General features: G+C 50.9%; 1 protein-coding gene across 1 annotated transcript in view; it reads right to left on the bottom strand.

The window, feature by feature from the left end:
* Nucleotides 1–21,775, bottom strand: part of LOC110568750 (uncharacterized) — a 164,775-nt gene extending 143,000 nt beyond the window's left edge. Inside the window, exons 1-8 of the mRNA XM_064362875.1 lie at nt 21,709–21,775; nt 16,919–16,972; nt 15,438–15,598; nt 12,355–12,425; nt 9,253–9,418; nt 9,036–9,170; nt 7,860–8,040; nt 2,718–2,857 (exon numbers count right to left, since the gene is read on the bottom strand). Coding sequence (XP_064218945.1) covers nt 2,718–2,857; nt 7,860–8,040; nt 9,036–9,170; nt 9,253–9,418; nt 12,355–12,425; nt 15,438–15,598; nt 16,919–16,972; nt 21,709–21,775 — 975 coding nt within the window. The remainder of the gene's footprint in view (nt 1–2,717; nt 2,858–7,859; nt 8,041–9,035; nt 9,171–9,252; nt 9,419–12,354; nt 12,426–15,437; nt 15,599–16,918; nt 16,973–21,708) is intronic.
* Nucleotides 21,776–25,915: the final 4,140 nt, after the last annotated feature.

Here is a 25,915-nt window from a genome sequence, read left to right as displayed (position 1 = left end):
TTGTATTTTTAGTAGAGATGGGTTTTACCATGTTGGCCAGGCTGGTCTCAAACTCCTGATCTCAGGTGATCTACCCACCTCAGCCTCCCAAAGTGCTGGGATTTCAGGCATGAGCCACCGCGACCGGCCACAACTTAACAACAGCAGTGCTTAACGCCAGGCTGCAGGACACCTGGCAATCTACTCACCCGCTCTTGTGAGCCAGTATGAACCAGGCCTGTTTCGCCACGGTCTACGCTGTCTCTTGACTGCACAGAGTCAGCCGCTAGTATACACACCTTTAACTCACCTCCCTGTTCTCACAACACCCACAATTAGTGATGAGCCACGCCCTCTCCCAGGCCCCGCTGGCTCCCTCTGTCTGTCCCCTCCCACCCACAATGCCCCCTTCCTTCCTCCTCCTTTGTTCCTTAGGGAAGCTCTCAGCCATCCCACTTCACTGCTGCCCACTTTGGAAACTCAGGGCCTCTGCGGAGGGCCCAGCTGGGGGTTTGCTTTCTATTGTGCTCTGAGTCCTGGTTTTGTCTCCAGACTGAAAAACAAACCTTGTCTCCTGGCCACCATCAATGGGGAGGGGCAAAGGCATTTCAAGCCGAAGCTCATGAGGTCTATCCCCCTGGCAACCCAGGGAGGCCCTCAGCCCTCCCAGGAGCTGCTTGGCGTACACTGATGGGTCCCTGCAAAGCCATTTCCAGCAACAGGGTCCTCGGCACTTCACCCCTCAGCCCAGGGGACCTCCCTGGTGGCAGTAACTTCCTTTTCAGTGCTCTAAGTAAGACAGCCGCACAGTGCCCTCTCCGGCTAGCACCATCAGGGTCCAAAGAGCACCTTGGCCCATGGAGCATCTTGCCCTGAGCCATCCCTGCCAGGGGAGATGTCCAGGCAGTGGTCAGGGTGCTTCTGGGGCCAAAGAATGCAGGCCTGTCTTCCCATCCAGCCATGAAGTTCAGTGGTGCAATGGGTACAGCACAGGCCAGAGAGCAGCGGTCCCCTACTGGGGACAACTGTGCTCCCTAGGGACATGTGGTTGTCATGACTGCAGGTGGGGATGATGCTGGCATCTGTGGGAAGAGGCCAGAGATGCTGCTAAACATCCTCCATTGCACGTGACAGCCTCCCCCTCACACCCCACAAAGCACGACCCAGCCCTCGGTGTCCACAGCACCCAGGGTGAGAAACCCTGCTTTGGGCCAGGCTGCCTGGGATAACAGCCCAGCTCTCACTTACTACCAGGGTGGCTTTAAGCACATTTCCTACACTCTTCAAGCTTCAGTTTCCTCACCTGTAAAATGGACACAATGATGTAACTTTCACTGAGATGATTAAATTAGATTATGCAGGTGAGGCCCTGGAGCTTATTGTCTGAGCATACACTGAGCGCTCAATAAAACCGTAAAGGCTTGGCAGAGCGCGGTGGCTCACACCTGTAATCTCAACACCTTGGGAAGCTGAGGTGGGAGGATCGTTTGTGTCCAGAAGTGCAAGACCAGCCTGGGCAACATGGCAAAACCCTGACTCTACAAAAAACACAAGAATTGGCCAGGTGTAGTGGCATGCATCTGTAGTCCCAGCTATTCTGGAGGCTAAGGTGGGAGGATCACTTGAGCCCGGGAGGTCAAGGCTGCAGTGAGCCATGACTGCACCACGATACTCCAGCCTGAACAACAGAGTGAGACTCTGTCTTAAAAAAAAAAAACCTGTAGGACATTGAATGGAGGCCCCCAAAAAGGTACGTCCATGTCCCAAGCTCTAGAACTTTTAAATTTCCCTTATTTACAAAAAGGATCTTTGCAGATGTAATTAAGTTAAGGATATTGAGATATGATGATCCTGGATTATCTGGATGAGCCTTCAATCCAATGACACATCACTTGCCTTCCCCAGGGACTGTGCCACGTTAAACCATCTCTCTCATGCTTTCCATCTTATATGTGGGTTCAAGGCTCTCTCTCGGAACAAGCCAGGTGGGGAGGAGAACTTGCGTCATCAGAGGAACTGCCCGTAAGTCTCAAAGCCACAGCCACCTCTTGACTTGAAACAGCTGGGAGTTTTGGAGGGGGCCTTGGCCATGTGTTTCCAACTCTTTTTTTTGAGACAGAGTTTCACTATTGTTGCCCAGGCTGGAGTGCAATGGTGCAATCTCAGCTCACTGCAACCTTCGCCACCCAGGTTCAAGCAATTCTCCTACCTCAGCCTCCCCAGTAGCTGGGATTACAGGCATGTGCCATCATGCCCAGCTAATTTTTTGTATTTTCAGTAGAGACAGGGTTTCACCACATTGACCAGGCTGACCTCAGGTGATCCACCAGCCTCCGCCTCCCAAAGTGCTGAGATTACAGGTGTGAGCCATCAAGCCCGACTGTGTTTCTAACTTTGTTGTGGGAAACCCTCAGTGCTGAGGCTCATATGTAACTATGCCTGGGAGGTTAGATTGTGAGTCAACAGGACTGCTGTTTGCTCCTAGACAGACAGAGGAGAAAAGGCTTCCCCTCTGCTCACATCCAACCTGGAGTAGGACACTGGCTTGGCACACACCATCCTGATTTCCTTGCTTTTGCAACCAGGCACAGTTGTGCAGTGCACAGCCTACTCATCCATACGTGACAGCCCTGATACTAAATATCTGAGAGGATGGACCAGGATATGGGCAGGAAGAAGGTGTCCTAGGAACGCAGGGCCAGGAAAGACTCTGGCCTGGGGCTGCGGACACCACTTACCTCTAAGCTGGTTGTCCGAGCCAGGCACAGCCTCCTCACTAAATTGTCCGCAGTGGCCACCATGGCCTGGGATGGAGTGTCCTCCCACTCATATAGCAGGCTGCTTGGGGTCATGTCTTCATCACCTCCATCATCTGGATCTGGGATGGGAAGAGGTGGATGGGATGACCACATGGGGAAACCCCAGAGTGAGCTAGGAAGTCCTCTGGGAGTTGCCCCCACCCCGGCCAATGCTTCCTTCAGCATGTTTCAGGCGATAGGTAAGAGGGTGTCTAGGAGGGAAGTCATGGCAGCGTCACTGCAAACAGCCTCAGATGAGAAGCAACCTGTGTCCCCACCAGCGGGGGACGGGCACACAAACCATGGCCCACTCATGCCAGGGAACACTGAGTACCCTTTAACAGAAGCAGGTCAGCAGGACACGCCCTGCCTTCAAAAGATCTCCAAGCCATCGAGGGACCAAAGTAAGATGCAGAAGAGTGTATGGGGCAAAAATGAAAACAGGCCGGGCGCGGTGGCTCAAGCCTGTAACCCCAGCACTTTGGGAGGCCAAAGTGGGTGGGTCACCTGAGGTCAGATGCTCAAGACCAGCCTGACCCACATGGAGAAACCCTTGCTATGCTAAAAATACAAAAAATTAGCCAGGCATGGTGGCACATGCCTGTAATCCAAGTACACAGGAGGCTGAGGCAGGAGAATCGCATTGCACTCCAGCCTGGGCAGCAAGAGCGAAACTCCATCTCAAAAAAATGAAATAAAAACAGACTACTCTCTGCCAGGCCCGGAGTCTCACACCTGTAATCCCAGCACTTTGGGAGGCCAAAGTGGGTGCATCACCTGACGTCAAGAGTTCAAGACCAGCCCGGCCAGCATGGTGAAACCCATCTCTACTAAAAATAGAAAAACTTAGCCAGGTGTGGTGGCACATGCCTGTCATTCCAGCTACACGGGAGGCTGAGGCAGGAGAATTGCTTGAACCTGAGAAGTGGCAGTTGCAGTGAGCTGAGATCGCACCACTGCACCCCAGCCTAGGCAACAAAAGTGAGACTGTCTCAAAAAAACGTAACGAAACAAAATGTAAAAACCAGACAACCCAAAAAGACACAGTTGCCAATGTATCTGTAAGTACACAGGATTTGTCTGGCAAAGTACACTAGAAGCCAGGAATGGTGGGAGCCTCTGGAGAGGGGGGGACTCGCGTCCTTTTGTCATATGTCACCTTGTCAAAAAAAATCTTAATCTTTCTCATGCCTTCAGTCCTGTGGCTGCTTCCTAAGAAAGATGGGTGATGGCAGAAACTGCCCTCTGCTCTGCACACAGCTGTGGTGTTAAACTTTCCTGAGCCCTGCTTGGACCCCCACACCCCAGACAAAGACCTACCCTCGAATCCGAAATCTACACCTCCGTCAGTTTCCATGCTCCTCGGCAGAGGCGTGTGCCCTCTAGATGCTGTCCAATACCACCTGGCTGCCTGCAGGCCTGAGCACTCATCCTCGAAGTGTGTCTAGCTTCACACAGGTGTACACATCCACCCATCTACTCCCAGACCTCTCCTTAGCCCAGGGGAGCCTGGGACACATAGAGGTCATTCCTGTCCCAGGGCCTTTGCACTTCCCGTTTCCTCCCTGAGTGCTCTTTCCTGCATTTTCCCAAAGCTGAGCTTGTCTTATCCTTCATCAAAATCTTTACGTCCTCAGAGAGGCCCTCTTGGCCCCCCTGTCTAAGTCACTGCCTTTCATGAGGCTGTTTAATTTCTTTCCTGACACGACCATTGTCTCCAGCCACCTTAACCGTGTTTTTCCCCATCAGCAGTTTCCCCCTCCCAGGCAGGTGGCAGTCTCAGGGTGACAGGGATGGAGTTGACCATGATCACAACCCTGTCCCCAGAGCCCTGGTAGTGCTTAGCACATAACAGGTGCTCAGACAAGCATGAATGAAAACACTCCTGAGCAGGGAGTGGTGGCTCACACCTGTAATCCCAGCACTTTGGGAGGCTGAGGTCAGAAGTTCGAGACCAGCATGGCCAACATGGAGAAACTCTGTCTCTACTAAAAATACAAAATTAGCCGGGTGTGGTGGCACACACCTGTAATCCCAGCTACTCGAGAGGCTGAGGCAGGATAATCACTTGAACCTGGGAGGCGGAGGTTGCAGTGAGCTCAGATCGCGCCACTGCACTCCAGCCTGTGCAACAAGAGTGAAACTCCATCTCAAAAAAAAAAAGAAACCACTCCTGATGACTTGCCAAGGATCTGCAGACCTGGAGAGAATTCTCCCACAACAGCTGGGAACCAGATGACCCTAACCCTGGAACAATTACCCAGGGAGAAAACAGGGCCAAGCCAGGGCCACCTGAGCCCAGCACAGAATTTCAAGGAGGGATAAAGGCTCATTTTCCAAGTGTGCCTTTGGGATCAGGCCCTAAAGAATGCGGCCAGGAGGATGTGAACTAGTGCTCACAAAGGCCATGTGCCAGGTGCTTAAAGGCAATGACAAATTTCTTTGCTTTCCTTTTTTTTCAGAAGGGGTCTCACTCTGTCACCCAGGCTGGAACAGTGACACAATCACAGCTCACTGCAGCCTTGACCTCTCAGGCTCGGGTGATCCTCCCACTTCAGACCCTCAAGCAGCTGGGATTACAGACACACACCACTATGCCAGCTCATTTTTTGTGTTTTTCATAGTGATGGGGTTTCACCATGTTGTCAGACTAGTCTTGAACTCCTGGGCTCAAGGAATCTGCTCGCCTTGGCCTCCCAAGGTACTGGCATTACAGGCTGGAGCCACAGTGTCCAGCTGACCATTTTCCGTAACTTTTCCCATAACCTATGGGGTAAGCGGTGACCTACCCATATATTTACAGCTAAGGAAACTGAGGCACAGAGAGACACTATCGGCCCAAGTCACACAACACAGTCAGAACCTGAATCCAGTTCTGACTCCATGAGCTTCCTGGGAATGACAACGGAAATATGCAAAAAAACTCATCCATACAATGGAATATTATTCAGCAATGAAAAAGAAGAAATTCCAATTCATGCCACAGCACGGATGAACCTTAAACATTGTGTTGAGTGAAGAAGTCAGGCACAAAAGGGCACACTTTATGACCCCATTTATATGAAATTCCACAATGGGAAAATTCTTAGAGGCAGCAAGCAGTTGAGTGGCTGCCAGGGTCTGGGGAGATGACGGTTAATGACACAAGGTTTCTTTTTAGGGTGATGACAATGTTCTTAAGCTGATTAAGGTGGAGCACAGTGGCTCACACCTGTGATCCCAGCACTTTGGGAGGCTGCAGTGGGAAGATCACTTGAAGCTAGGAGTCTGAGACCAGCCTGGGCAACATAGCGAGACCCGTTTCTACAAAAAAATTAAAAAATTAGCCAGGCATGGTGGCGCACAGGTGTACTGGGGAGGCTGAGGCTGGAAGAATCCTTTAAGCCCAGGAGGTCAAGGCACCATTGCATTCCAGCCTGGGTGACAGAGCAAGACTGTCTCTTAAAAAAATTAAGTTGATGTTTTCTGTAAACATGGAAAAAGAAAAAAGTTGAAGGCTGGGCACAGTGGTTCATGTCTGTAATCGCAGCACTTTGGGAGGCTGAGGCAGGCAGGTCACCTGAGGTCAGGAGTTAAGAGACCGGCCTGGTGGTGAAACACCGTCACTACTAAAAATCCAAAATTAGCTGGGTGTGCTGGCGCATACCTGTAATCCCAGCTACTCAGGAGGCTGAGGCAGGAGCATCACTTGCACCCAGAAGGAGGTTACAGTGAGCTGAGCTCAAGCCACTGCACTCCAGCCTGGGTGACGGAGCCAGACTTCATCTTGAAATAATAGTAACAGTAATAACAACAACAACAAAAGGGCCGGGCACGGTGGCTCACGCCTGTAATCCCAGCACTCCGGGAGGCCGAGGCGCCTGTAATCCCAGCACCCCGGGAGGCCGAGGCGCCTGTAATCCCAGCACTCCGGGAGGCCAAGGTGGGAGGATTATTTGAGCCCAGGAGTTCGAGACCAGCCTGGGCAACATAGTGAAACTCCATCTCTACAAAAATAAATAAATAAATAAATACAAAATTAGGCAGGCATGGTGCTGTGCGCCTGTAGTGCCAATTACTTGGTGGGCTGAAGTAGGAGGATCACCTGAGCCTGCAGACGTTGAGGCTGCAGTGAGCCATAATCAGACCACTGCACTCCTCCCTGGGCAACAGAACACAACTGTGCCTCCAAAAAAAATTAAATCAAAAAATTTGATTTATTTATTTATTCTTTGAGATGGCCTCTACTCTATTGCCCAGGCTGGAGTGCAGTGATGTGATCTTGGCTCACTGCAACCTCCGCTTCCTGGATTCAAGCAATTCTCCTGCTTCAGGCTCCAGAGTAAATGGAATTACAGGCGCCCACAACCATGTGTGGCTAATTTTTGCATTTTTTTTGCCATGTTGGCCAGGCTAGTCTCGAACTCCTGATCTTAAGTGACCGACCCAACTCAGCTTCCCAAAGTGCTGGAATTATAGGCATGAGCCTCTGCACATGGCCAGAATTTTTCTTTAAATTTAACTAATAACAGTACCTTCCTAATGGGGTTTTGATGAGAATGAAATACACAAAGTGCTCAGCATGGCCACTGACCCACAGTAAATCCTTCCAAAATCCCAGCAGTAAGAATAACCATTCTGATTTCATTATTAAGGAAGACAGTTGGTTTCCAAACACGGAAAACAAATTCTCCCCCCAGATACAGGCCTCACTTGTTTCTTTCCAAGCAAAACTGTAGGAGGGCGCCAAGCATCAGGGAATGATATGTGTTAGCAGGAACTTTCTGGAAAATCAGAAAACCTGAGTCAGTTTGCCCCTAAAATGAGCAAACTGAGAGGTCACTGAATTTAAGATTGAGAAACAGAAGATCCCATGGGAAAAAGGACTCTACCAAGTCAGAGCCATTTGATCTGAGCCTGCAGAAAGAGCCTGGAGAACCTTCTACAAGTGGCTAACTCTCCTGACGACGATCATTTTCAGAAATGGCTCAGAGGCATCCAGGCCGGGACAGAGGGACGGAGCCTGGACCTCCTTGGGCCCCTGTGGCCAGACCACCCTCACACCACAGCCAGGGGGTAACCACCAGGGAAGCCTGAGGTCACCTGTGCCAGCTGGATCTCGGGCCATTTCGTGCAGCAGCCTGAGTGAGGAGAGGGTCCGAATCTGCACAGCGCTCGCCTTCGCAGGCAGCGGCCCTGCGGTGTCCAGCTCTGTGCAGGAGGCCTCCTGCAGCACGCCAGCCCGGAAGCTCTGGACGCAGGTCAGACGGGAGGCCAGGCCAGGCTGCAGACCAAGAGGAGAAGAGACAGCTCAGGCCAGGATCTAGCCATCCATGGGACCCAACTGGGACCAAGGGAGGAGGGCTGAGGGCCGCATCAGAACTGCAGGCCCCCACCCCTCCCTCAGTGAGGCTGGGGAGGAGACGCTCAGAGCTGCATCCCCATGTCACCCACCCCTAACTCGCACCAACAGCAGCCCAGACAAAGGCAGACAGGAGGTGACAAGAACGAGGGGAAACAAGAAAGTCCAGCAGACAGTGACCAGCAAGAGAGAAACGACAGAGCCTCAGCTGGAAAACATTCGCGTCAGCAGAGGCCCACCTCCACCTCTCAGATGCTGAGACTTTTCATAATGACTCAACATGAACAGGGATCCTCTCTCATCCTTCTGCAGATAGATGTTTGCTATTTACAAAGCACTTGCTTCTTCAGGGAGCTGGAGACAGAGGTGGGGAGGAAGGCGTCAGGAAAAGGACAGACAGATGGGTGTGGGGGTCACTCCCATAGTTCCAGCACTTGAGGAAGTCAAGGCGGTAGGATCGCTTGAGCTCAGGAGTTCAAGATCAGCCTGGGCAACACAGCAATACACTCTCTCTACCAAAAATAAAAATTAAAAAATTAGGCAGGAGTGGTGCCTTGTGCCTGTAGTTCCAGCTCCCCGAGAGGCTGAGACAGGAGGATCGCTTGAGGCCAGGAGTTGAAGGCTGCACTGAGCCACGATCACACCACTGCACTCCAGCCAGGGTGACAGGGTGGGACTCTGTCTCTAAGGGAAACAGATGCATACATCCATACACACATACAGTAACGTTTCTAGAAGGAAGGAGAAGAGGGGAGGGAAGGGGAAGGGAGGAGAGTAGGTAAAGAAAGGACCAAGAAGAGAAGGAATTGGAGGAGAGGAGGGGGAGCTGAGGACGGAAGCCGGAAAAGGGAGAAAAAAGGAGGAAGAGGAGGGTCCAGCACAGCAGCTGTCAGGGGCCTGGCCCGCCCAGCACTTACGGCCACTCCAGGCAGGGCCTGAGAATGCAGCGAGGAGCGTCCCCTGCGCAGGGAGCACCGAGCCAGGTCCTTGGTCTTGTGCAGCCAGTCCCCATGGCACTGGTATGTGGTAGGACACTGGCCCAGGATGTCCACCTGGGTGGACACGGTGGGGGACAGGTCGGCCTTTTGTCCACCTCACCCCCACTCCCCGCCCTTTCCCATCTCCTGGCCTCACTTCATCCAGGGTCTTGGGGCTGCAGGCCCCTGCATGGCCCTGCAGGAGGCTCAGCACGGCACGCTTCACGTTCAGCACCCAGCGTGGCTCATCGGGGCGGGGACACAGGCGGGCCACACGCCCAGAGTGCAGGATGAAGTGGAGTGGGTTACGGCCCAGGGCAGTGCTGCAAGAGGGCAGATAGGGATCAAGCGGGACCCTCTGGTGCCCCAGGTCACCTGCTGACTGCCAGAGGCCACAGCATTCCTGCCCTCCTGCAGGCCAGCCCCCATGTGGAGCACCTGGAGAACCCCACATGGGGAACCCCACATACCCCCGACTTCTTCCCTCTGCAGCGGGGCTCTGGGGCAGCCTAGTTCGGCTCTGAGCCACCCCAGCCTTGTCACCCCGGGACAAAAGGACAGGTGTGTCAGACAAGTGTCAAAGAATGAAAGGCTGAGCCCCCAAGATTAGGCAATCATTCCAAAGCATCTCACTTAATCCCAAGAAGGAGTTGATGGCATTCTGAATGTGCCACCCCAAATTATGCCACCTGGGTATATTGACTTTTTTTTTTTTTTTTTTTTTTTTTTTGCAGAGTCTCGCTCTGCTGCCCAGGCTGGAGTACGGTGGCGTGATCATAGCTCACTGCAGCCTCAACCTTCTGGCCTTACACGATCCTTCTGCCTCAGCCTCCTGAGTAGCTGGGACCACTGCCATGTGGCCACCATGCCCAGCTAATTTTTAAACTTTTTGTAAAGATAGGTTTCTGCTATGTTGCCCAGGCTGCTGTCAAGCTCCTGGGTTCAAGCAATCTTCTAGCCTTAGTCTTCCCAAAGCACTGGGATTATAGGCTTAAGCCGCCACACCCAGCCTCTGGTCTATTTTGAACTGAAGGCTGTATTTGTCGAGCAACAGCAAATATGGGGAGACGCTTTCTGAACTCCCCCTCTGCTGCCTTAAGACATATCCCCCAAAAGGAACCTAATTGTCATCAATCCTCTCCAGGGAGTTTCATCACCTGGGAGAGCAGCTCTCATCCTAAGAGAGGATACTGCAAGGTGACACCACACCCAGACAAACTGCATCCCACACTAGCGCATCTCCTGTCTCTTCTTTTAATATAATTTTATTTTTGAGATGGAATCTCCCTCTGTCTCCAGGCTGGAGTGCAACGGCACGATCTTGGCTCACTGCAACCTCCACTTCCCAGGTTCAAGCAATTCTCCTGCCTCAGCCTCCTGAGTAGCTGGGATTACAGGTGCATGCCACCACACCCAGCTAATTTTTGTATTTTTAGTAGAGACGGCGTTTTACATGTTGGCCAGGATGGTCTCGATCTCTTGACCTCACGATCCGCCCTCCTCGGCCTCCCAAAGTGCTGGGATTACAGGCGTGAGCCACCGCGCCCGGCCTCTCCCACCTCTTCTTCTAAAGGTCCATTCCTGTTTTCTAGAAACCATCTACTGCCTTCTAACTTGCCTCCCTCCCTCCTCCCCTTCCCCCATAAAAATTGTACATAAGCTCCCAAATTCACCACTTTGGGGGCCTTCACTCTTTCATTCTGAAATGTCCCTGTGCATGTAAAAAATCTGCTACCCCTTCTAATGTCGGTTCATTTCTAGCACAACTACAGAACCCAGGTAGGTAAAGAGAGTCGTTCCCTCCCCTACAGATCCCACCAGGGAGGTCATTGTCATCCCTCCACCCACATTCCAGATGAGGAAGCAGGCTCAGAGCAACGCAGTGTCTAGCTCAGGGCCCCAGCTGGGATGTGAACCCAGGCAGGCTCCTGCGTCACAGGCTGCAGAAACCCTGACCTGGAAGGGACTTGAGACTCTGTCATTGCCGAGACAAGGAAATGCGGTCCCAAGACAGGGGCCTTCTTGGGGGATGTCACACAGCAAGCCAGGGGAGGAGCTAGGACCAGAATTCAGCCTGATGCTCTTCCCGCCGGCCCTTTGCCTGGCAGAAAGGGGCCTGGGTCTGGTATCTGCAGAGTGAAGGATGGGAAGGTGGGGGGTGAGGGGTGGTGAAATCCTCCTTCCCTGCATGGAGCTTGAAAGGGCAAGACAAAGATGCTGCAGGATGCCGGGAAGCTGCCGAGTCCCCAAACCCTACAGGCTGGCAAGACAGAGCCCTGGAGAACAGATGTCACCACCTCTACTTCTGGGGGAGGGGCGGTGGGGGCGGCAGTCACGCTCCAGCTCCAACTAGGGCCTGGGGGTCTTCTTAAAGCAGTCCCCTGGGTCTCAGGCCTTGATGGAGGGAAATGCTAATGGCACCCACCACTCCCAGAATAGCAATGTCAGTCTGGCCTCCAGGAAGTGACAACCCCTGGCCCCGCTGACTTAGCATTTCTGATGAGGAGCTGGGGGACAATAGTCCCCTTGGAGGGGACCCTCCCCTTGCCTTTCAGTGGGGATCTGTCTGTCCCTCAGCAGCATCCCCCATCCTGGTATCCCTAGACAAAGGCTTTATATCTTAACAAATGAATTCGCATAAAAATGGAAGAGGAGTCTGCAGAGAAGGAGTTGTCTTCAGACTGGCGGCCCCTCTGAGCTTTGAGGCCACAGAGGCCACTGTCAGGGAGGCCTGGGAAACAAGCCACAGGGAGAATCCCAGGCTTGGCTGGGTCACAAAAGGGGAGCTTAGCTTGGGGTGGGAGAGGATGGGGTCTCGGCAGAGCGGGGGAGGGAAGAGGCAGACCTCCACGGGCCCAGCAGTCCCATGAGCTGGAGTCTTCCAGAACACCCTCAACAATGATGCCCAGGCGGTGATTGACAGGCGTGAAATCTGGACACGCTTGGGGGCACAGCCAGAACTACAGGATGCGTTCCTCCCACCAGGTAAGACACCCGGTGGGGTCACCCAAGGCTCCTACATGAAGGCACCCGCCCCACAGCGGTCTCCTTAGGTGCTTGACAAGGTCAAAACAAATACAGAAACTTCCTTGAACTTCAGTCCACGATGGCATCTCTTTGCTACAGAGGGGTCACCCTAACTGTTTGTCCTAATGTAATTCAGTGCACCCAGAGCTAGACAGCTGTTCAAAGACGGCAGAGGGCTCACACCTCCAGCCCCATCATGAGCAGGTCCCGGCCCCATAGCCAAGTGTCTTACCTCAGGCTCTCCGACTCCTTCAGAAGCTCCGCCTTGGACCCCAGGATGGATGTCACCTGGAAGTCTCGGAGCTGAAGCAGAAAGCACGGCGAGTTGGTGACCTCTCCCGGCATACCCCAGGACCTCGCCAGCACCCCACCCACAAAGCAGGTCAAGGGCCAGCAGAATACATGAACCCATGTTGGGGGCAAGGCAGAGAGACCCCTCCCTGGACCAGGGACGAAGCCTGGGTGGTGAAGGCTGAATGTCTCCAGAGGCGGATCACTGAGATAGCTAAGTACCTAAAGCTTCCTGCTAAATGTCTGGAAAGTTCTCATTCTGCCCAAAAAGACACTGGCAGTTTGGTTGAGGGATTCATAGGACTCTACAGCATCAACAGGAATATGTTCCATCATAGAGCAAACAAAGGCTTAGCCCATAACGAAGACTTGGATACCCCAGCATCACCAAAGGGGGTGTGTGTGGGAGGGTGTGTGTGTGTGTGTGTGTGTGTGTGTGTGTGTGTGTTGCAAAAGGTAGACTTTCTAAAAATGCAAAATATCCTCCCTAAAAGAACTGATTTCAGTGTTTAAATTTAATACAGCCAGTCACAGTGGCTCATGCCTGTAATCCCAGCACTTTGGGAGGCTGAGGCAGGTGGGTTACTTGAGATCAGGAGTTTGAGACCAGCCTGGTCAACATGGCAACACCCTGTCTCTACTAAAAACACAAAAATTAGCTGGGCATGGTAGCAGGCACCTGTAATCCCAGCTACTTGGGAGGCTGAGGCAGGAGACTTTCTTGACCCAAGTAGGTGGTAGGTGCAGTGAGCCAAGATTGAGCCACTGCACTCCAGCCTCGGTGACAGAGCAAGACTCTGTCTCCAAAAAAAAAAAAAAAAATTAATAGATTTTGGCTGGGCACAGTGGCTCATGCCTGTAATCCCAGCACTTTGGAAGCCTGAGGCAGGCAGATCACTTGAGGTCAGGGATTCGAGACAAGCCTGGAAAACATGGTGGAACCCCATCTCCGTTTTAATAAATAAAAAACATTTTTTAAAAAAATGGAATGAAGTTCTGCTACATGCCACAATGTAGATGAACCTTGAAAAGTTATGCTAACTAAAATAAGCCAGACACAAACAGTCACATGTTATGTGATTCCACTTCTGTGACGTACCTAAAAAACAGGCAAGTTCGCAGAGACAGAAAGCAGAGTAGAGGTGACCAGGGTCTGCAGGGCGGGAACGGGAAGCCGCCATCAATGCGTACAGAGCTATTTAGGACGACGAAAACGTTCTAGGGATGGAGGGTGGTGATGGTTGTACAACACTGTGAAAGTACTTAATGCCACTGAATCATACACTTAAGATGTTGAAATGGTGTATTCCATATTATAATCACAGTAAAAAAAAAAAATACACATACAAATAAGCCAGACACAGAGGAAAGCATCCTGTACAATTCCATCAGTGAGAAGTTCAAAGACAGGCAAAACTCATCTATGGTGATAGAAATAAAAAAGGCAGGCTAGGCGCAGTGGCTCACGCTTTAATCCCAGCACTTTGGGAGGCCAAGGCAGGCAGATCACTTGAAGTCAGGAGTTCAAGACCAGCCTGGCCAACATGGTAAAACCCCGTCTCTACTAAAAGTACAAAAATTAGCTGGACGTGGTGGTGTGCACCTGTAATTCCAGCTACTCAGGAGGCTGATGCAGAAGAATCACTTGAACTGGGGAGGCGGAGGTTGCAGTGAGCTGAGATTGTGCCACTGCACTCTAGCCTGGGCAATAGAGTGAGACTCCATTTCAAAAAAAAAAAAAGAAGCTGTACCCTTGGCAGAAGTGACCAAGAAGAAGTATGAAGGAGGCTCGGGGGTTATATTTTGTTTCTTGCTCTGGTGATCACTACATAGGTGTTTGGTTTATGTAAATTCCTTGTTTTGAAGATTTGTGATTTTTACACTTTTTACTCTAAAAGTATGTTTAATTAATTAACCTCCAAAGGGGCCAGAAACTTTCCATTTTCATCTAAAATCTTTGAAACAAACCAGTTCTTTATACCCTTGCCAACATTTGACATTGGCAACTTTTCTTCAATGCGTAAAGCAAACAAATGAATAAAACTGCAACACGGCACAACTTGCTTTGTGAGAACTGGCCCTGCAGATAAAAGCAACTACAAGTGTTTTGAAGGATGTAAAAGGATGACAAAGACTAACAAAGCAGCAGTTCTGACATTTTGGACACTGTAAGAATTCAGAGGCAGCTCAGGGCCACTCCATGAAAGACCCCATTCTGTGGTCTACATGAAAATGCAACAAAACAGTTTTGAGAAACTCTTGTTAGCAAGCATTCCAGCCAGTACAAAAACGCATCACAATATAAGATGAGACTCCAGCAGAAACTAAAAGGCCACTTATCGGGGGTGAGAGGGTTTATCCAGGAAAAAATATGAGGGTTATGAGAAATGGGACAGAGGCAAATGGACAAGCACTTCCACTTGCAAAAACATTGAGGAGCTTCCAGAAAATCTTAATGAAAAGAAACCTGCAACCCACCAAGTGGGCCTAGCACATAATTCTGCCTTAACCTAGGACCTACCACCACTGCACCTCACTGTTTGCCTTTAACCTGAGCTTGTGGACCCAGGTACTGCCAGTCCAGTGTCTAGCAGAAAGCAGGCCAGGGCAGGCCTTCCTGGGAATAGACTTCCACCCGGTCTATTCTGTTGTCCAAAGGCCTTGACTCGATTTGACTTTGCTCACCCTTAGACCTTCAGATGTGTCTCTCAGTCCACCGCTAGGTCACAGTATGTCCCCATTCTATGGCTCTTCTCACTCCAAGGAATTCCCCCAACCTGCCCTAAAAATATTCCTTCCTTAACCTCTGCTATTCCCCCAGTGGGCCCTCTATGGCACCTCTTACAACCAAAATGGCACCACTTTTCCACATTCCTCTCACGGGCCCTCACTTGCCAAATAGAAGATTTCTCAGAAAGCTCCTCTGCTTATCAAGCAAACTGGAAATTGGAGGTGAGGGGCTGTGGCTTCCTCTGGGTCTTCCCCAGTGTCAACGTGACCTCCCAGTTGCCCAAAGACACTCACCTGTAAAGCCATCTGGCATGGGCCAAGCACATCAAGGACAGCCAAGCCGTGGAGGCCAAGGCCACTCCCCTCCACCGGGACCTCCTGCAGGCTGGTGCTGGTGTTGGTGGAAAAGCGATAGGTGTATCTGGTGCCCACATGGAGGAGGGGCCCAGCTGACCCTGGAGGGCAGAGAGAGAGAGTAATGTCACCTTGATGATCTGCAGCCATCTGGGACCCCAACTCCACCTCCAAGCATCCTTGCTCGCACCTCTCTCTCCCTCCATCTGGGCTCTGAGCTTCCTGTCCCCAGCTTGGGGAAAGGTTGAGTAGCTGCATACCCTCATAAGGATGAAAAAGAAAATAAAGATAGTAACAGTAAGTGCTCAGTAAGCGCCAGCCAGTGTCATCATGGGCTAAGCCTTCTTCTCATGTCAAGGTTTCTCAGCCTGGGCACTATTAACATTTGGGGCCAGGGAATTCTGTTTGTGAGGGCTGTTCTGTGTGTTGTCAGGAAATTTAGCAGCATCCCTGACCTCTACCCACGAGATGCCACAGGTGTGACAACACCTCTACCCACACAGCCCAGGTGTGACAACCAAAAATGTCCCCAGACTTTGCGAAATGTCCCCAGGGAAGGGAGGGCCACAATTACCCCAGCTGAGAAGCATTCATCTACAGTGACTCATTTAAGCCTTATAACCAACTTTGAGGTGAATACTCTATTTTCTCTATCTTACAGTAGAAAAAGCGGAGGCTCAGAGAGGTTAACTAACTTACGCAAGGTCACAAAGCTGGGATTCCACCCTTGGCAGTCTGACTCCTCACCTACCACCTTGAAGGACATCAGGTGGCTTTGGGGGGCTGTTATCCTGATCTTCACAGAAGAGAAAGTTGTAAAGCTGGCCAACCTTGGGGGATCTCGGGCTGAGGAGAGTAATTGCTCTGGGGAAGAGCCGATTTAGGGAACGGAGAGGTCTGTAATTCTCGAGCCAAATCTCTAACCTTCTATTGTGGCCAGGGGATCAAGTGTGAAACCTAATTATGACACCTCACTCCTCCCTAAGGCTTGTGATTGAATTGACATTCTCATGTCAATTTCCTTGAGACAGAACCACACCTCATATTCCTAAGATGCTTCTCTCTTTCCAAAGAATTTCTTCCCAAAAGGTTTTTTCATCTGCTCCACTCCAAAATGCAAATGGCATCACCTGGCCAAAGACATTTATTCCACCTGCGGCCCACAGGTATGAGGAAAAAGTCCCGGGCCTTGGGGGCTGGGATGGCATAAGGCATTTTACTCTGAGCTTGCTTACCGTTTAAGTCTGTGGATGGCCTTTGCAGAACTAGACCTGGTCCTCCCAACTGGTATCTTTGGGAACATAGCCAGGGCCCTCTGGGGCTGTCTCTGATCCCATCTGACAGCTTCACCCTCGGGCCCTGTACTGGGCTCAGGCTCCTGGTCTAGAGGTGTGCTCAGCCATCCTGAGAGAATCACTCACCTGTGCATGCAGTCATGCAGGAGGCCGCCTGCCCCACCTGCGAATCTGGAATCTCTGAAATTGCAAATCAGATGGAACCAGGGTGAGGCTAGAAAGAGGCATAGGATAGCCCCACCCTATGGGCCACTGACCTACTCAAGGAAGAAGACATTTAAGGGTCCAGGGGGACTAATGGGATGACAAACGATAATGCCAGCTCTCCCCAGACTTTGCAAAATGTCCCCAGGGGAGGGAGGGCCACAAAGACTGGAAGCAATTTCCCTATCTGTCCAATTTGCTCTTCCCCATCTTGGGTACTGGCACCATCATCCCTGATAGCTCAAGGTGGCAATCATTCGTGCCGCCACACCCTCATCACCACCTGAGTCCAACATGTCAGTAAGCTCTGCCGATTTCATCACCCAACGCAGGTCTCCATTCTTCCCATCCGTCAGTCCATCTACCCATCCCCACTCCCATCCATCCACCCACCCGATCCCCGCTCTATCCATCCATCCACCCCCAACACCCCCTCCTATCTACCTCCCCAACCCCCTCCTATCCATCCACCCACCACTTCCCCTCCTATCCATCCACCTATCCACCCACCACTCCCCCATCCATCCATCCATCCACCCACTGCCCCTCTCATTCACCCACCAACCCACTCCCCTCTGCTATCCATCCATCCACCCACCCATTCACCCACTCCCCCTCCTATCCATCCATCCACCAACTCCCACTCCTATCCATTAACCCACCCACTCCCCGTATTCATCCATCCACCCACCTACCCCCAACCCATCTTCCATCTACCCACCCACCCACTCCCCCTTCCTATCCATCCATCCACCCACCCATTCACCCACTCCCCCTTCCTATCCATCCATCCACCCACCCATCCATTCATCCACCGTCTCCCACCTCCTACCCATCCATCCACCCACTCCCCCACATCCATCCATCCAGCTCGCCATCTCGCCTCTATCCATCCATCTATCCATCCCCTGTCCCCTCCCCTCAGAGCCCCTCCCATTCTTCCTCCTATGCATCCCTCCCCTCTGCTACCCATGTGCCTCCTACTCTGTGGCTCTCACTCTAGACAAAGCCACACCTCCTCCTGGCCAGATGACTGAAGAAGCCTGCTATTTTCCCTGTGTCCATGACTCATCCTCCTCCCAGCAGCCAGGGTCAGTCTTTAAAAACACAGATCAGATCACATCACATCACTCCCTGCTTAACAGCTCCTGGGGCTCCTCCCCACCACACACCCCTCAACACACAGACTTACAGTAAAACCCTAACCAGGCAAGCAGGCCTCTGCCTGCCCCCTCTTGCCCTCCAGGCATGCTGGTGGCTCCTCCCCAGCTCAAGGCCTTTGCACATGCCATTCCCACTTGCCTCAACTCTGTTCCTCCTGCCCTCCATGTCCCAGCATCCCTTAGGTCTCAGCATAAATGTCCCTCCTTGGCCCACCCTGACCACCCTGTCCTGAGTAGGTTTCCTACCTCCACCTCTACATAGCACCCTATTCTCAACGGAACCCTTTCAAAATTGGTATGTGATTTAATTATTTTGATTGTCCTATTTAACACTGTAACCGCCAGCTCCTGGAATTCCGTAGAGACTGGAAAGATTGGATAAATGAATACCATGAACACTTGCACCCCTTTATTAATTCATCGTGTTTGATCTCCCTGACAATCTAGCCGAGTCAATGCCCTTCTTATTCCCCATTTTACAAATAAAGCACCTAGTCCTGAAGTGACTTGCCCAGGTGCACACAGCTGGTTAACGGTGGAGCCTTGAGACTTGAACCCAGGCACTCTGGCTCCAGAGTCCCCAGCCATACCCTCATCCTGAATGAATCGGAGAGTAAGTGAGAAAATGCGTGAATGAACAGAGAACCAGCAAAGGCAAGACCAAGAGGCTGCTGCAGGAAATGGCAGGAGCTGCTGCCGCTCCCCGGTGGGTGTCTCCCTTCTCCCGCCATTCAAGGGGTAGAGGACAACCAGGGCATGAGCAGACGTGGTGAGGTGGCCCCTTGGCCCCAAGTTCAGGCTGCTGAGGAAACTGCCAGGGATTTCCAGAGCTCTCTCCCTGGGAAGGTCAGCACCCCTCCCTCCCTCCCTTCTTCTCTCCCTCCCACCCTCTCTTCCACCAGCCACGCAGCCCTTGCACTGCCACCTACTTTGTTATTTTGTTTTTTGAGACAGAGTCTCGCTCTGTCGCCAGGCTGGAGTACAGTGTCGCGATCTGGGCTCACTGCAACCTCTGCCTCCCGGGTTCAAGCAATTCTCCTGCCTCAGCCTCCCGGGTAGCTGGGACTACAGGTGCACGCCACCACACCCAGCTAATTTTTTTTTATTTTTAGTAGAGACAGGGTTTCACCATGTTGGCCAGGATGGTCTCCATCTCTTGACCTCATGATCTGCCCACCTTGGCCTCCCAAAGTGCTGAGATTACAGGCTTGAGCCACCGCTCCGGGCCTGCCACCTACTTTTAAGCCTTGTTTCCCCTTCCTCCCAGCCACTTGCGGGATCTTTCCCAGCCACCATCCACACCCTCCAGTGCCTTAACCAGGCATCCATCTGCAGCCATTTCCATGGGATGGCATTTCAATAATACCACTTCCATCCCCAAAGCTACCCCAGTGCACCTCGACTGGTCATTGCTACATAGGCTGACCTGTTTAACCCCTCGAAAAACCAATTGTTTCTGGGCGCGGTGGCTCATGCCTGTAATCCCAGCACTTTGGGAGGCCGAGGTGGGCAGATGGCTGAGCTCAGGAGTTCGAGACCAGCCTGACCAGCATGGCAAAACCCCCTCTCTACAAAAATTAGCCAGGCATGGTGGCGCACATCTTGGTCCCAGCTACTCAGGAGACTGAGGTGGGAGAACTGCTTGAGCCAAGAGGCAGAGGTTGCAGTGAGCCGAGATCACACCATTGTACTCCAGCCTGGGCAGCAGAGTGAGACCCTGTCTGAAAAAGAAAAAAAAAAAAAAATCATTTCCCCAAAATGGGGAGGGGTGGGAGCTGCAGTGCATTATATATACTATTTTGTTTAGACCCTTTGAAACAACAGAACGTGGTAGGATATTCGACAGGGTTTTTTTCCCCTAAATATTCTGACACATCTAACAAATCCCTCTTTGCATTCAAGTAGAGTATCAACAGATAAAATCACATTTCAAAGACATTTAACCCAATCAATTTCCCTTCCAACTTTCCTTCAACTCTTTGATCACTCAGACACTGGGCAGCAAGTTACACCTATGTGTGCCTAATCATGACATTCTCGGTCGTGCACAAGCCCAGCATTCTGCTTGTTTGCTCAACAGACAATCCCTGCATCTGCTTTCCAGCTCTGCTAGGCTACAAAGCAGCCTGGCCCGCCAGCCTCCATCCACCATGACCTGCAGAAGTGAGCTGAGCTTCGAGAGCCTTGTGCTTGAATTAACCCTGTACCCCACCCCTTCCATTTCCTGAGCACTTAAAAAAACACACGTAAAATATTTTTAAAATTTCAGAAAAACGGAATGCAATGATAGATTCATAATAGATTAACCAAGGATGGGACAACATTGCACACTGGCGATAATAAATTCTTCAGTCAGATCCGACTAACTTCTTGAAAGAGACCTGAAATGGACTGAAATCAACGTCATCTCAAGCCAGCAAATGCAATCAAGTCCCATTTCAGCTTTCTCAGCTGTCAGTTCTGATCCGTGTGCATTCTTTTATGAAGCCAACACAATTTACCGAGCACCTATGGTATGCCAGGCAGTGTTATATGCTCAAATAAAAGCCCAACTATCAAAACAATCATTTACAACTAATAAAAGACCCCACAATCTGGCCTGTGCTGTCCAGCACGTGGCTATTAAGCATCTGAAACGTTACTAGTTACAGAGAAACTTTTCATTTAATTTTATTTAAATGAAAAACCAATACTCAATTATTAATAGACTTTTAGCTAAGTGCAGTGGTTCATACCAGTCATCCCAGCACTTTGGGAGGATTGCTTAAGCCTGAGAGTTTGAGACCAGCTGGGGCAACATGGTGAATCCCGTCTCTATAAAAAATATTTTTTAAAAAAGAAAACTTTCCAATATGTTTGAAACAACTTAGCATAGTAACTAAACATACTTTCTCAACTCTGTATTTTAAGACATCTAAAGAGATCAAGTATTTGATCTCTAAATGAAAATTTAGCATTCAAATTGAAATGTCATAAGTATAATATACACATGGAATGTTGAAGAATGGGAAATATATATATCATTAATACTTTCTATTGATATTTTCTAATTATATATAGGATATATTAGTTTATATAAAATATGTTATTAATTTCACCTGCCTTTTTTTTTTTTTTTTTTTTTTACATTTTTAAGTGTGGGTACCAGGAAAATTAAGATAAGTTGCTTTTTGTTTGTTGAGACAAGATCTCACTCTGTCGCCCAGGCTGGAGTGCAGTGGCCTGATATTGGGTCACTGCAGCCTCGATACCCCCCGGGCTCAAGCTCAGTGAGCCTGGAAGGCAGCGTTTTCTCACTCCGGGCTTCAGATCTGGTCTCTGCAGCTTCCCAATCCCCCTTCCTTGCCTGAGTTTCCAGAGGATGCTGGTGGAGGAAGTGAGTGAGAGATGAGGATTCACCTGTCATCTCTCGCTCTTCTGCCCCATGAAAAGGTGGCAGTGGAAAGGCAGGTCAGCAGCCATCCGGCTACAAAAGCACCACCCCAGGCGCATCTGGGCTGCCCCTCGCTTCACTAGACAGAACCAGGAACGCGCATCAGTTTTACTTACTCTCCACAGTCACTGCCACCAGCGGCCAGAGCAGGACCAGACTGAGGAGCTCCATGGGGGCCGGCATCACCCCTCGGCCAGCCCTGGGGCCACCAGCCTCAGGCTCCAGAGCAGCTCAGCTAGTCCTGAAAGGAATCTTTTCCCCAAAGAGGAGGGCTCCGCTTCAACCCACTCTCCCAGCCCAGGAGGGGAGAAGGGGAGGTGGGGGGCATTCAGAACAGAGATCCAGCCAATCAGAAGCCTCCAATAAAGTTATTAGCACCCCGGACCCAACAGAGAGGAGGGGAGGGGGGCTCCTGACCAATGAGGGGAAAAAAAGCCTAGGGGAAGAAAAGGAGCTTGACTACTCTTCCAGCCTCGTAAACAGAGATCGCAGGGCAGACGGCAACGCAGTGTGGTGGTTGTTTCTTATTAATTGCAGTATAATTTTATATATATTAACAATGCAAAACTGACCATTTTCACCATTTATTTTAAAAGACAGAGTCACTGCCAGGCATGGTCGCTCTTGCTTATAATCCCAGAACTTTGGGAGGTCTTGGGGCAGATCACAAGGTCAGGAGTTCAAGATCAGCTTGAGCAGCACAGTGAAACCCAGTTTCTACTAAATACAAAAATCAGCTGGGCATGGTGGCAGGAGCCTATAATCCCAGCTACTCGGGAAGCTGAAGCAGGACAATCACCTGAACCCAGGAGGCGGAGTTTTCAGTGAGCAGAGATTGTGCCACTGCACTCCATCCTGGGCAGCAGAGCTAGACTCCATCTCAAAAAAAAAAAAAAAAAAGACGGGCTCACTATGTCACCAAGGCTGGAGTACAGTGGTAGATCATGGCTCACTGCAGCCTCCACCTCCCTGGCTCAAGCAATCCTCTTGCCTCAGCCTCTCAAGTAACTGGGACTACAGGGTCTGTGCCACCACACCCACCTAATTTTTTTTTTTTTTTTTTTGGTAGAGACGGGGTTTCACCATGTTGCCCAGGCTGGTCTGGAAGTCCTGGGCTCAAGTGACCCAGTCACCTCAGCCTCCCAAAGTGCTGGGATTACAGGCATGAGCCACCACACCCAGCCCATTTTAACCACTCTGAAGTATCGAGCTTAGTGGCATCGTGTCCACTGATGACACTGCAACCATCGCCACTATCTAGTTGTATAGTCTGATGTTGGGTTTGCCTTTCCCAGCGCTCAGGTTAGGAAAAGCCAATGGGAGGTCTGGCTCAGCAAGCCCTTTGGAGATGGCTCGTATCACAGCAGCAGCGGGTTTTGCAAAGCTCCAGGTTCACGGCCTCTGAGAGGACAAGGAAATAATTCCGGAGCCAAGGGTCTGCTCACACCTGCTCAGCGCTCATCCTAGGTCCCACACCTCCCCTTCTCTCACCTCCAACTCACCTCCACCCACAACTTTTGGTTTTCACGGTGTTTTTTTGTTTTGTTTTTGAGATGGTGGGTCTCACTCTGTTGCCCAAGCTGGACTGCAGTGGTGTGATCACAGTTCACTGCAGCCTCAACCTCCTAGGCTCAAGCGATCCTCCCACCTCAGCCTCCCAAGTAGCTGGGGCTACAGGCACATGCCACCATACTTGGCTCACTCCTCCCATTTAAAGTGCGTAACTCGGCTGGGCGCAGTGGCTCACACCTGTAAGCCCAGCACTTTGGGAAGCTGAGGGAGGTGGATCACCTGAGGTCAGGAGTTCAAGACCAGTCTGGCCAACATGGTGAAAACCAGTCTCTACTAAAAGTACAAAAAAATCAGCCAGGCATGTTGGTGGTGGCAGTGGGCGCCTGTAATCCCAGCTACACGGGAGGCTGAAGCAGGAGAATCACTTGAACCCGGGAGGAGAGGTTGTAGTGAGCTGAGATAGCACCACTGTACTCCAGCCTGGAGACAGAGTGAGACTCTATCTCAAAATAAAAATGAAGAATACAACTCAATGGTTTTTAAGATGGGGAGTTTTGCAATCATTATTACAACCAATGTTATAATACCTTCACTGCAAAAAGAAATCCCATACATAGTAAGCAATCACTCCTGGCACCTCTGACCCTTGTCCTTGGCCACCACTGATAGGCTTTCTGTCCTTACAGATTTGCCCATTCTGGACACTTCACATAAATGGGTCAGTAGGTGGCCTTTTTGTCTGGCTTCTTCTACTCAGCATGACGGTTTTGGGGTTCAGCCACGTAATGTGAAATAGTACGTCATTCCTTTTTGAGGCTGAATAACAATGCACTGAATGGATAGACCACTTCCTGTGTAGCCATTTATCTCTTGATGGACAGTTAAATGTACTTTTAATACAATTTTCTTAGAGTCAAATTAAGACACAGTTGACTGGTTGACACACCATGTTTTATGAAAACTTATTTATGCTTTTAGTTTGGCCAATTTTCTTTTCATATTTTGAAATCAATGCTTCCACCTCCCCTTTCCCAAGCTCTAGCATCTTCTTTTTTTTAAAAGATGGGTTTTGCTCTTTTTGCCCAGACTGGAGTGCAATGGCGCAACCTCGGCTCACTGCAACCACTACCTCCCGAATTCAAAGCTATTCTGCTGCCTCAGCCTCCTGAGTAGCTGGGACTACAGGCATGTGCCACCACACCCAGCTAATTTTTTGTATTTTTAGTAGCGACAGGGTTTCGCCGTGTTGGCCAGGCTAGTCTCGAACTCCTGACTTCAGGTGATCCACCCACCTTGGCCTCCCAAGTGCTGCAATTACAGGCTTGAGCCACTGCATCCGGCCCCCAGCTCAAGCATTGTCTCTAGCAGGGTTCAGGAGCCCCCAACCCACAGGAATGAAGACGTAAAAGACCCCTCAGCTCACAGCTGCTTGGGGACTATGATGAGTTCTGGTGCGGCTGGCTAAATACTGTGAGGAAAAGCCAAAAACCACATCCCGAGGGGTGCTGGCTTGGAGGAGCCAGTGGGGAAATGAGATACACAGCAGGAGACTTTGAGCACACCATGGACAGACCTCACGCAGAGAAAGGAACAGTTATTGTGCCAGGAAATCGTGGAAGAGTTTACAAAGGAGAGATTTCCTTGGATCGCAAAGAATAGACGGTATTGTTGAGGCACTAGGCAAAGCATTCCCTGTATATTAACTCATTCAGTCAACTCCTCCAGCAAAATCCCTGCAAGGTGAACAAGATCATCCCATGATACAGATGAGGAAACAGAGATACAGATGAGGAAACAGAGGTACAGAGAGGTTAAGACACTTGCCCTAAGTCACACAGCTCAGGATGATTTTCACCCCATCTGGCGCCAGAGTTCCTGCTCAGTTAGCTCTGGCAGCTTTGCTCCATCACTTTCTCCATCTTCCCCCCTAGGAGACTCAAGTCTCTGACCACAGGCCTGGATTCCCCCCCGATTCCAAGCCAGGAGCCTGAGCAGAAACCTTGCAATCCTCGATGCCATAGTTTCTCATCAATGCAGCAGCATCAATCACAGGGAGTACTGGCTACAAATGCAGATTCCCAGGCCCCTTCCAGGCCAGGACAATCAGACTTCCTAAGGTGGGGCCCTCCCTGCAGGCCATTCTGATGACCAGCCAGGTGTGCATCACCCCATCCTACCTGAGGCGGCCTGGGAAGTGTCCCTGTACCTCTGGGCTCTTTGTGTCTACATCGTCAGTGGCCCAAAACCCCGTAAGCTGGTTTGATAGAGTGTGGGGACACAGGACTCAATTTGCAAAGAGTCAGACCCTCCTAGATAAGTCATCCACCATAGATCCACCTTCCTGCCTCCGTATCTTCCCACCTCCCCAGCTCCCCGCCCACCCCCGTCCTCCCACCAAAAAGAAAGTCCTTCTACCTGGAGGAAACTTATGGGGTTGGGTTTGCCAATGACTGGGGATTGAGCTTCCAGTCAGTGTGAGTTCGGCCGGAGTATGGATTGAAACCCAGCAGGCTCAGGTCAGCATCACCAGCATTCAGAAGCCTTTTTGGTGGGTGCAGTGACTCGTGACTTTACTCCCAGCACTTTGGGAGGCTGAGGCGGGAGGACTGTTTGAGCCCAGGAATTCAAGACCAGCCTGGGGAATACAGGGAGATTCCATCTCTACAAATATAAATAAATAAAAGCCGATTGTGACAGTACACACCTGTAGTCCCAGCTACTCAGGAGGCTGAGGCAGGAGCATTTCTTGAGCCCAGGAGGTTGAAGCTGCAGTGAGCTGTGAGCACTGCAGCCTGGGTGACAGAGCAAAAC

Source organism: Aotus nancymaae, unplaced genomic scaffold (assembly GCF_030222135.1).
Source record: "Aotus nancymaae isolate 86718 unplaced genomic scaffold, 86718_ANA_hifiasm-v0.15.2.pri h1tg000049l, whole genome shotgun sequence".
NCBI classification, from domain to species: domain Eukaryota; kingdom Metazoa; phylum Chordata; class Mammalia; order Primates; family Aotidae; genus Aotus; species Aotus nancymaae.
Note: the sequence above shows the minus strand (reverse complement) of the source record. Positions and strands in the feature narration are given on the sequence as shown.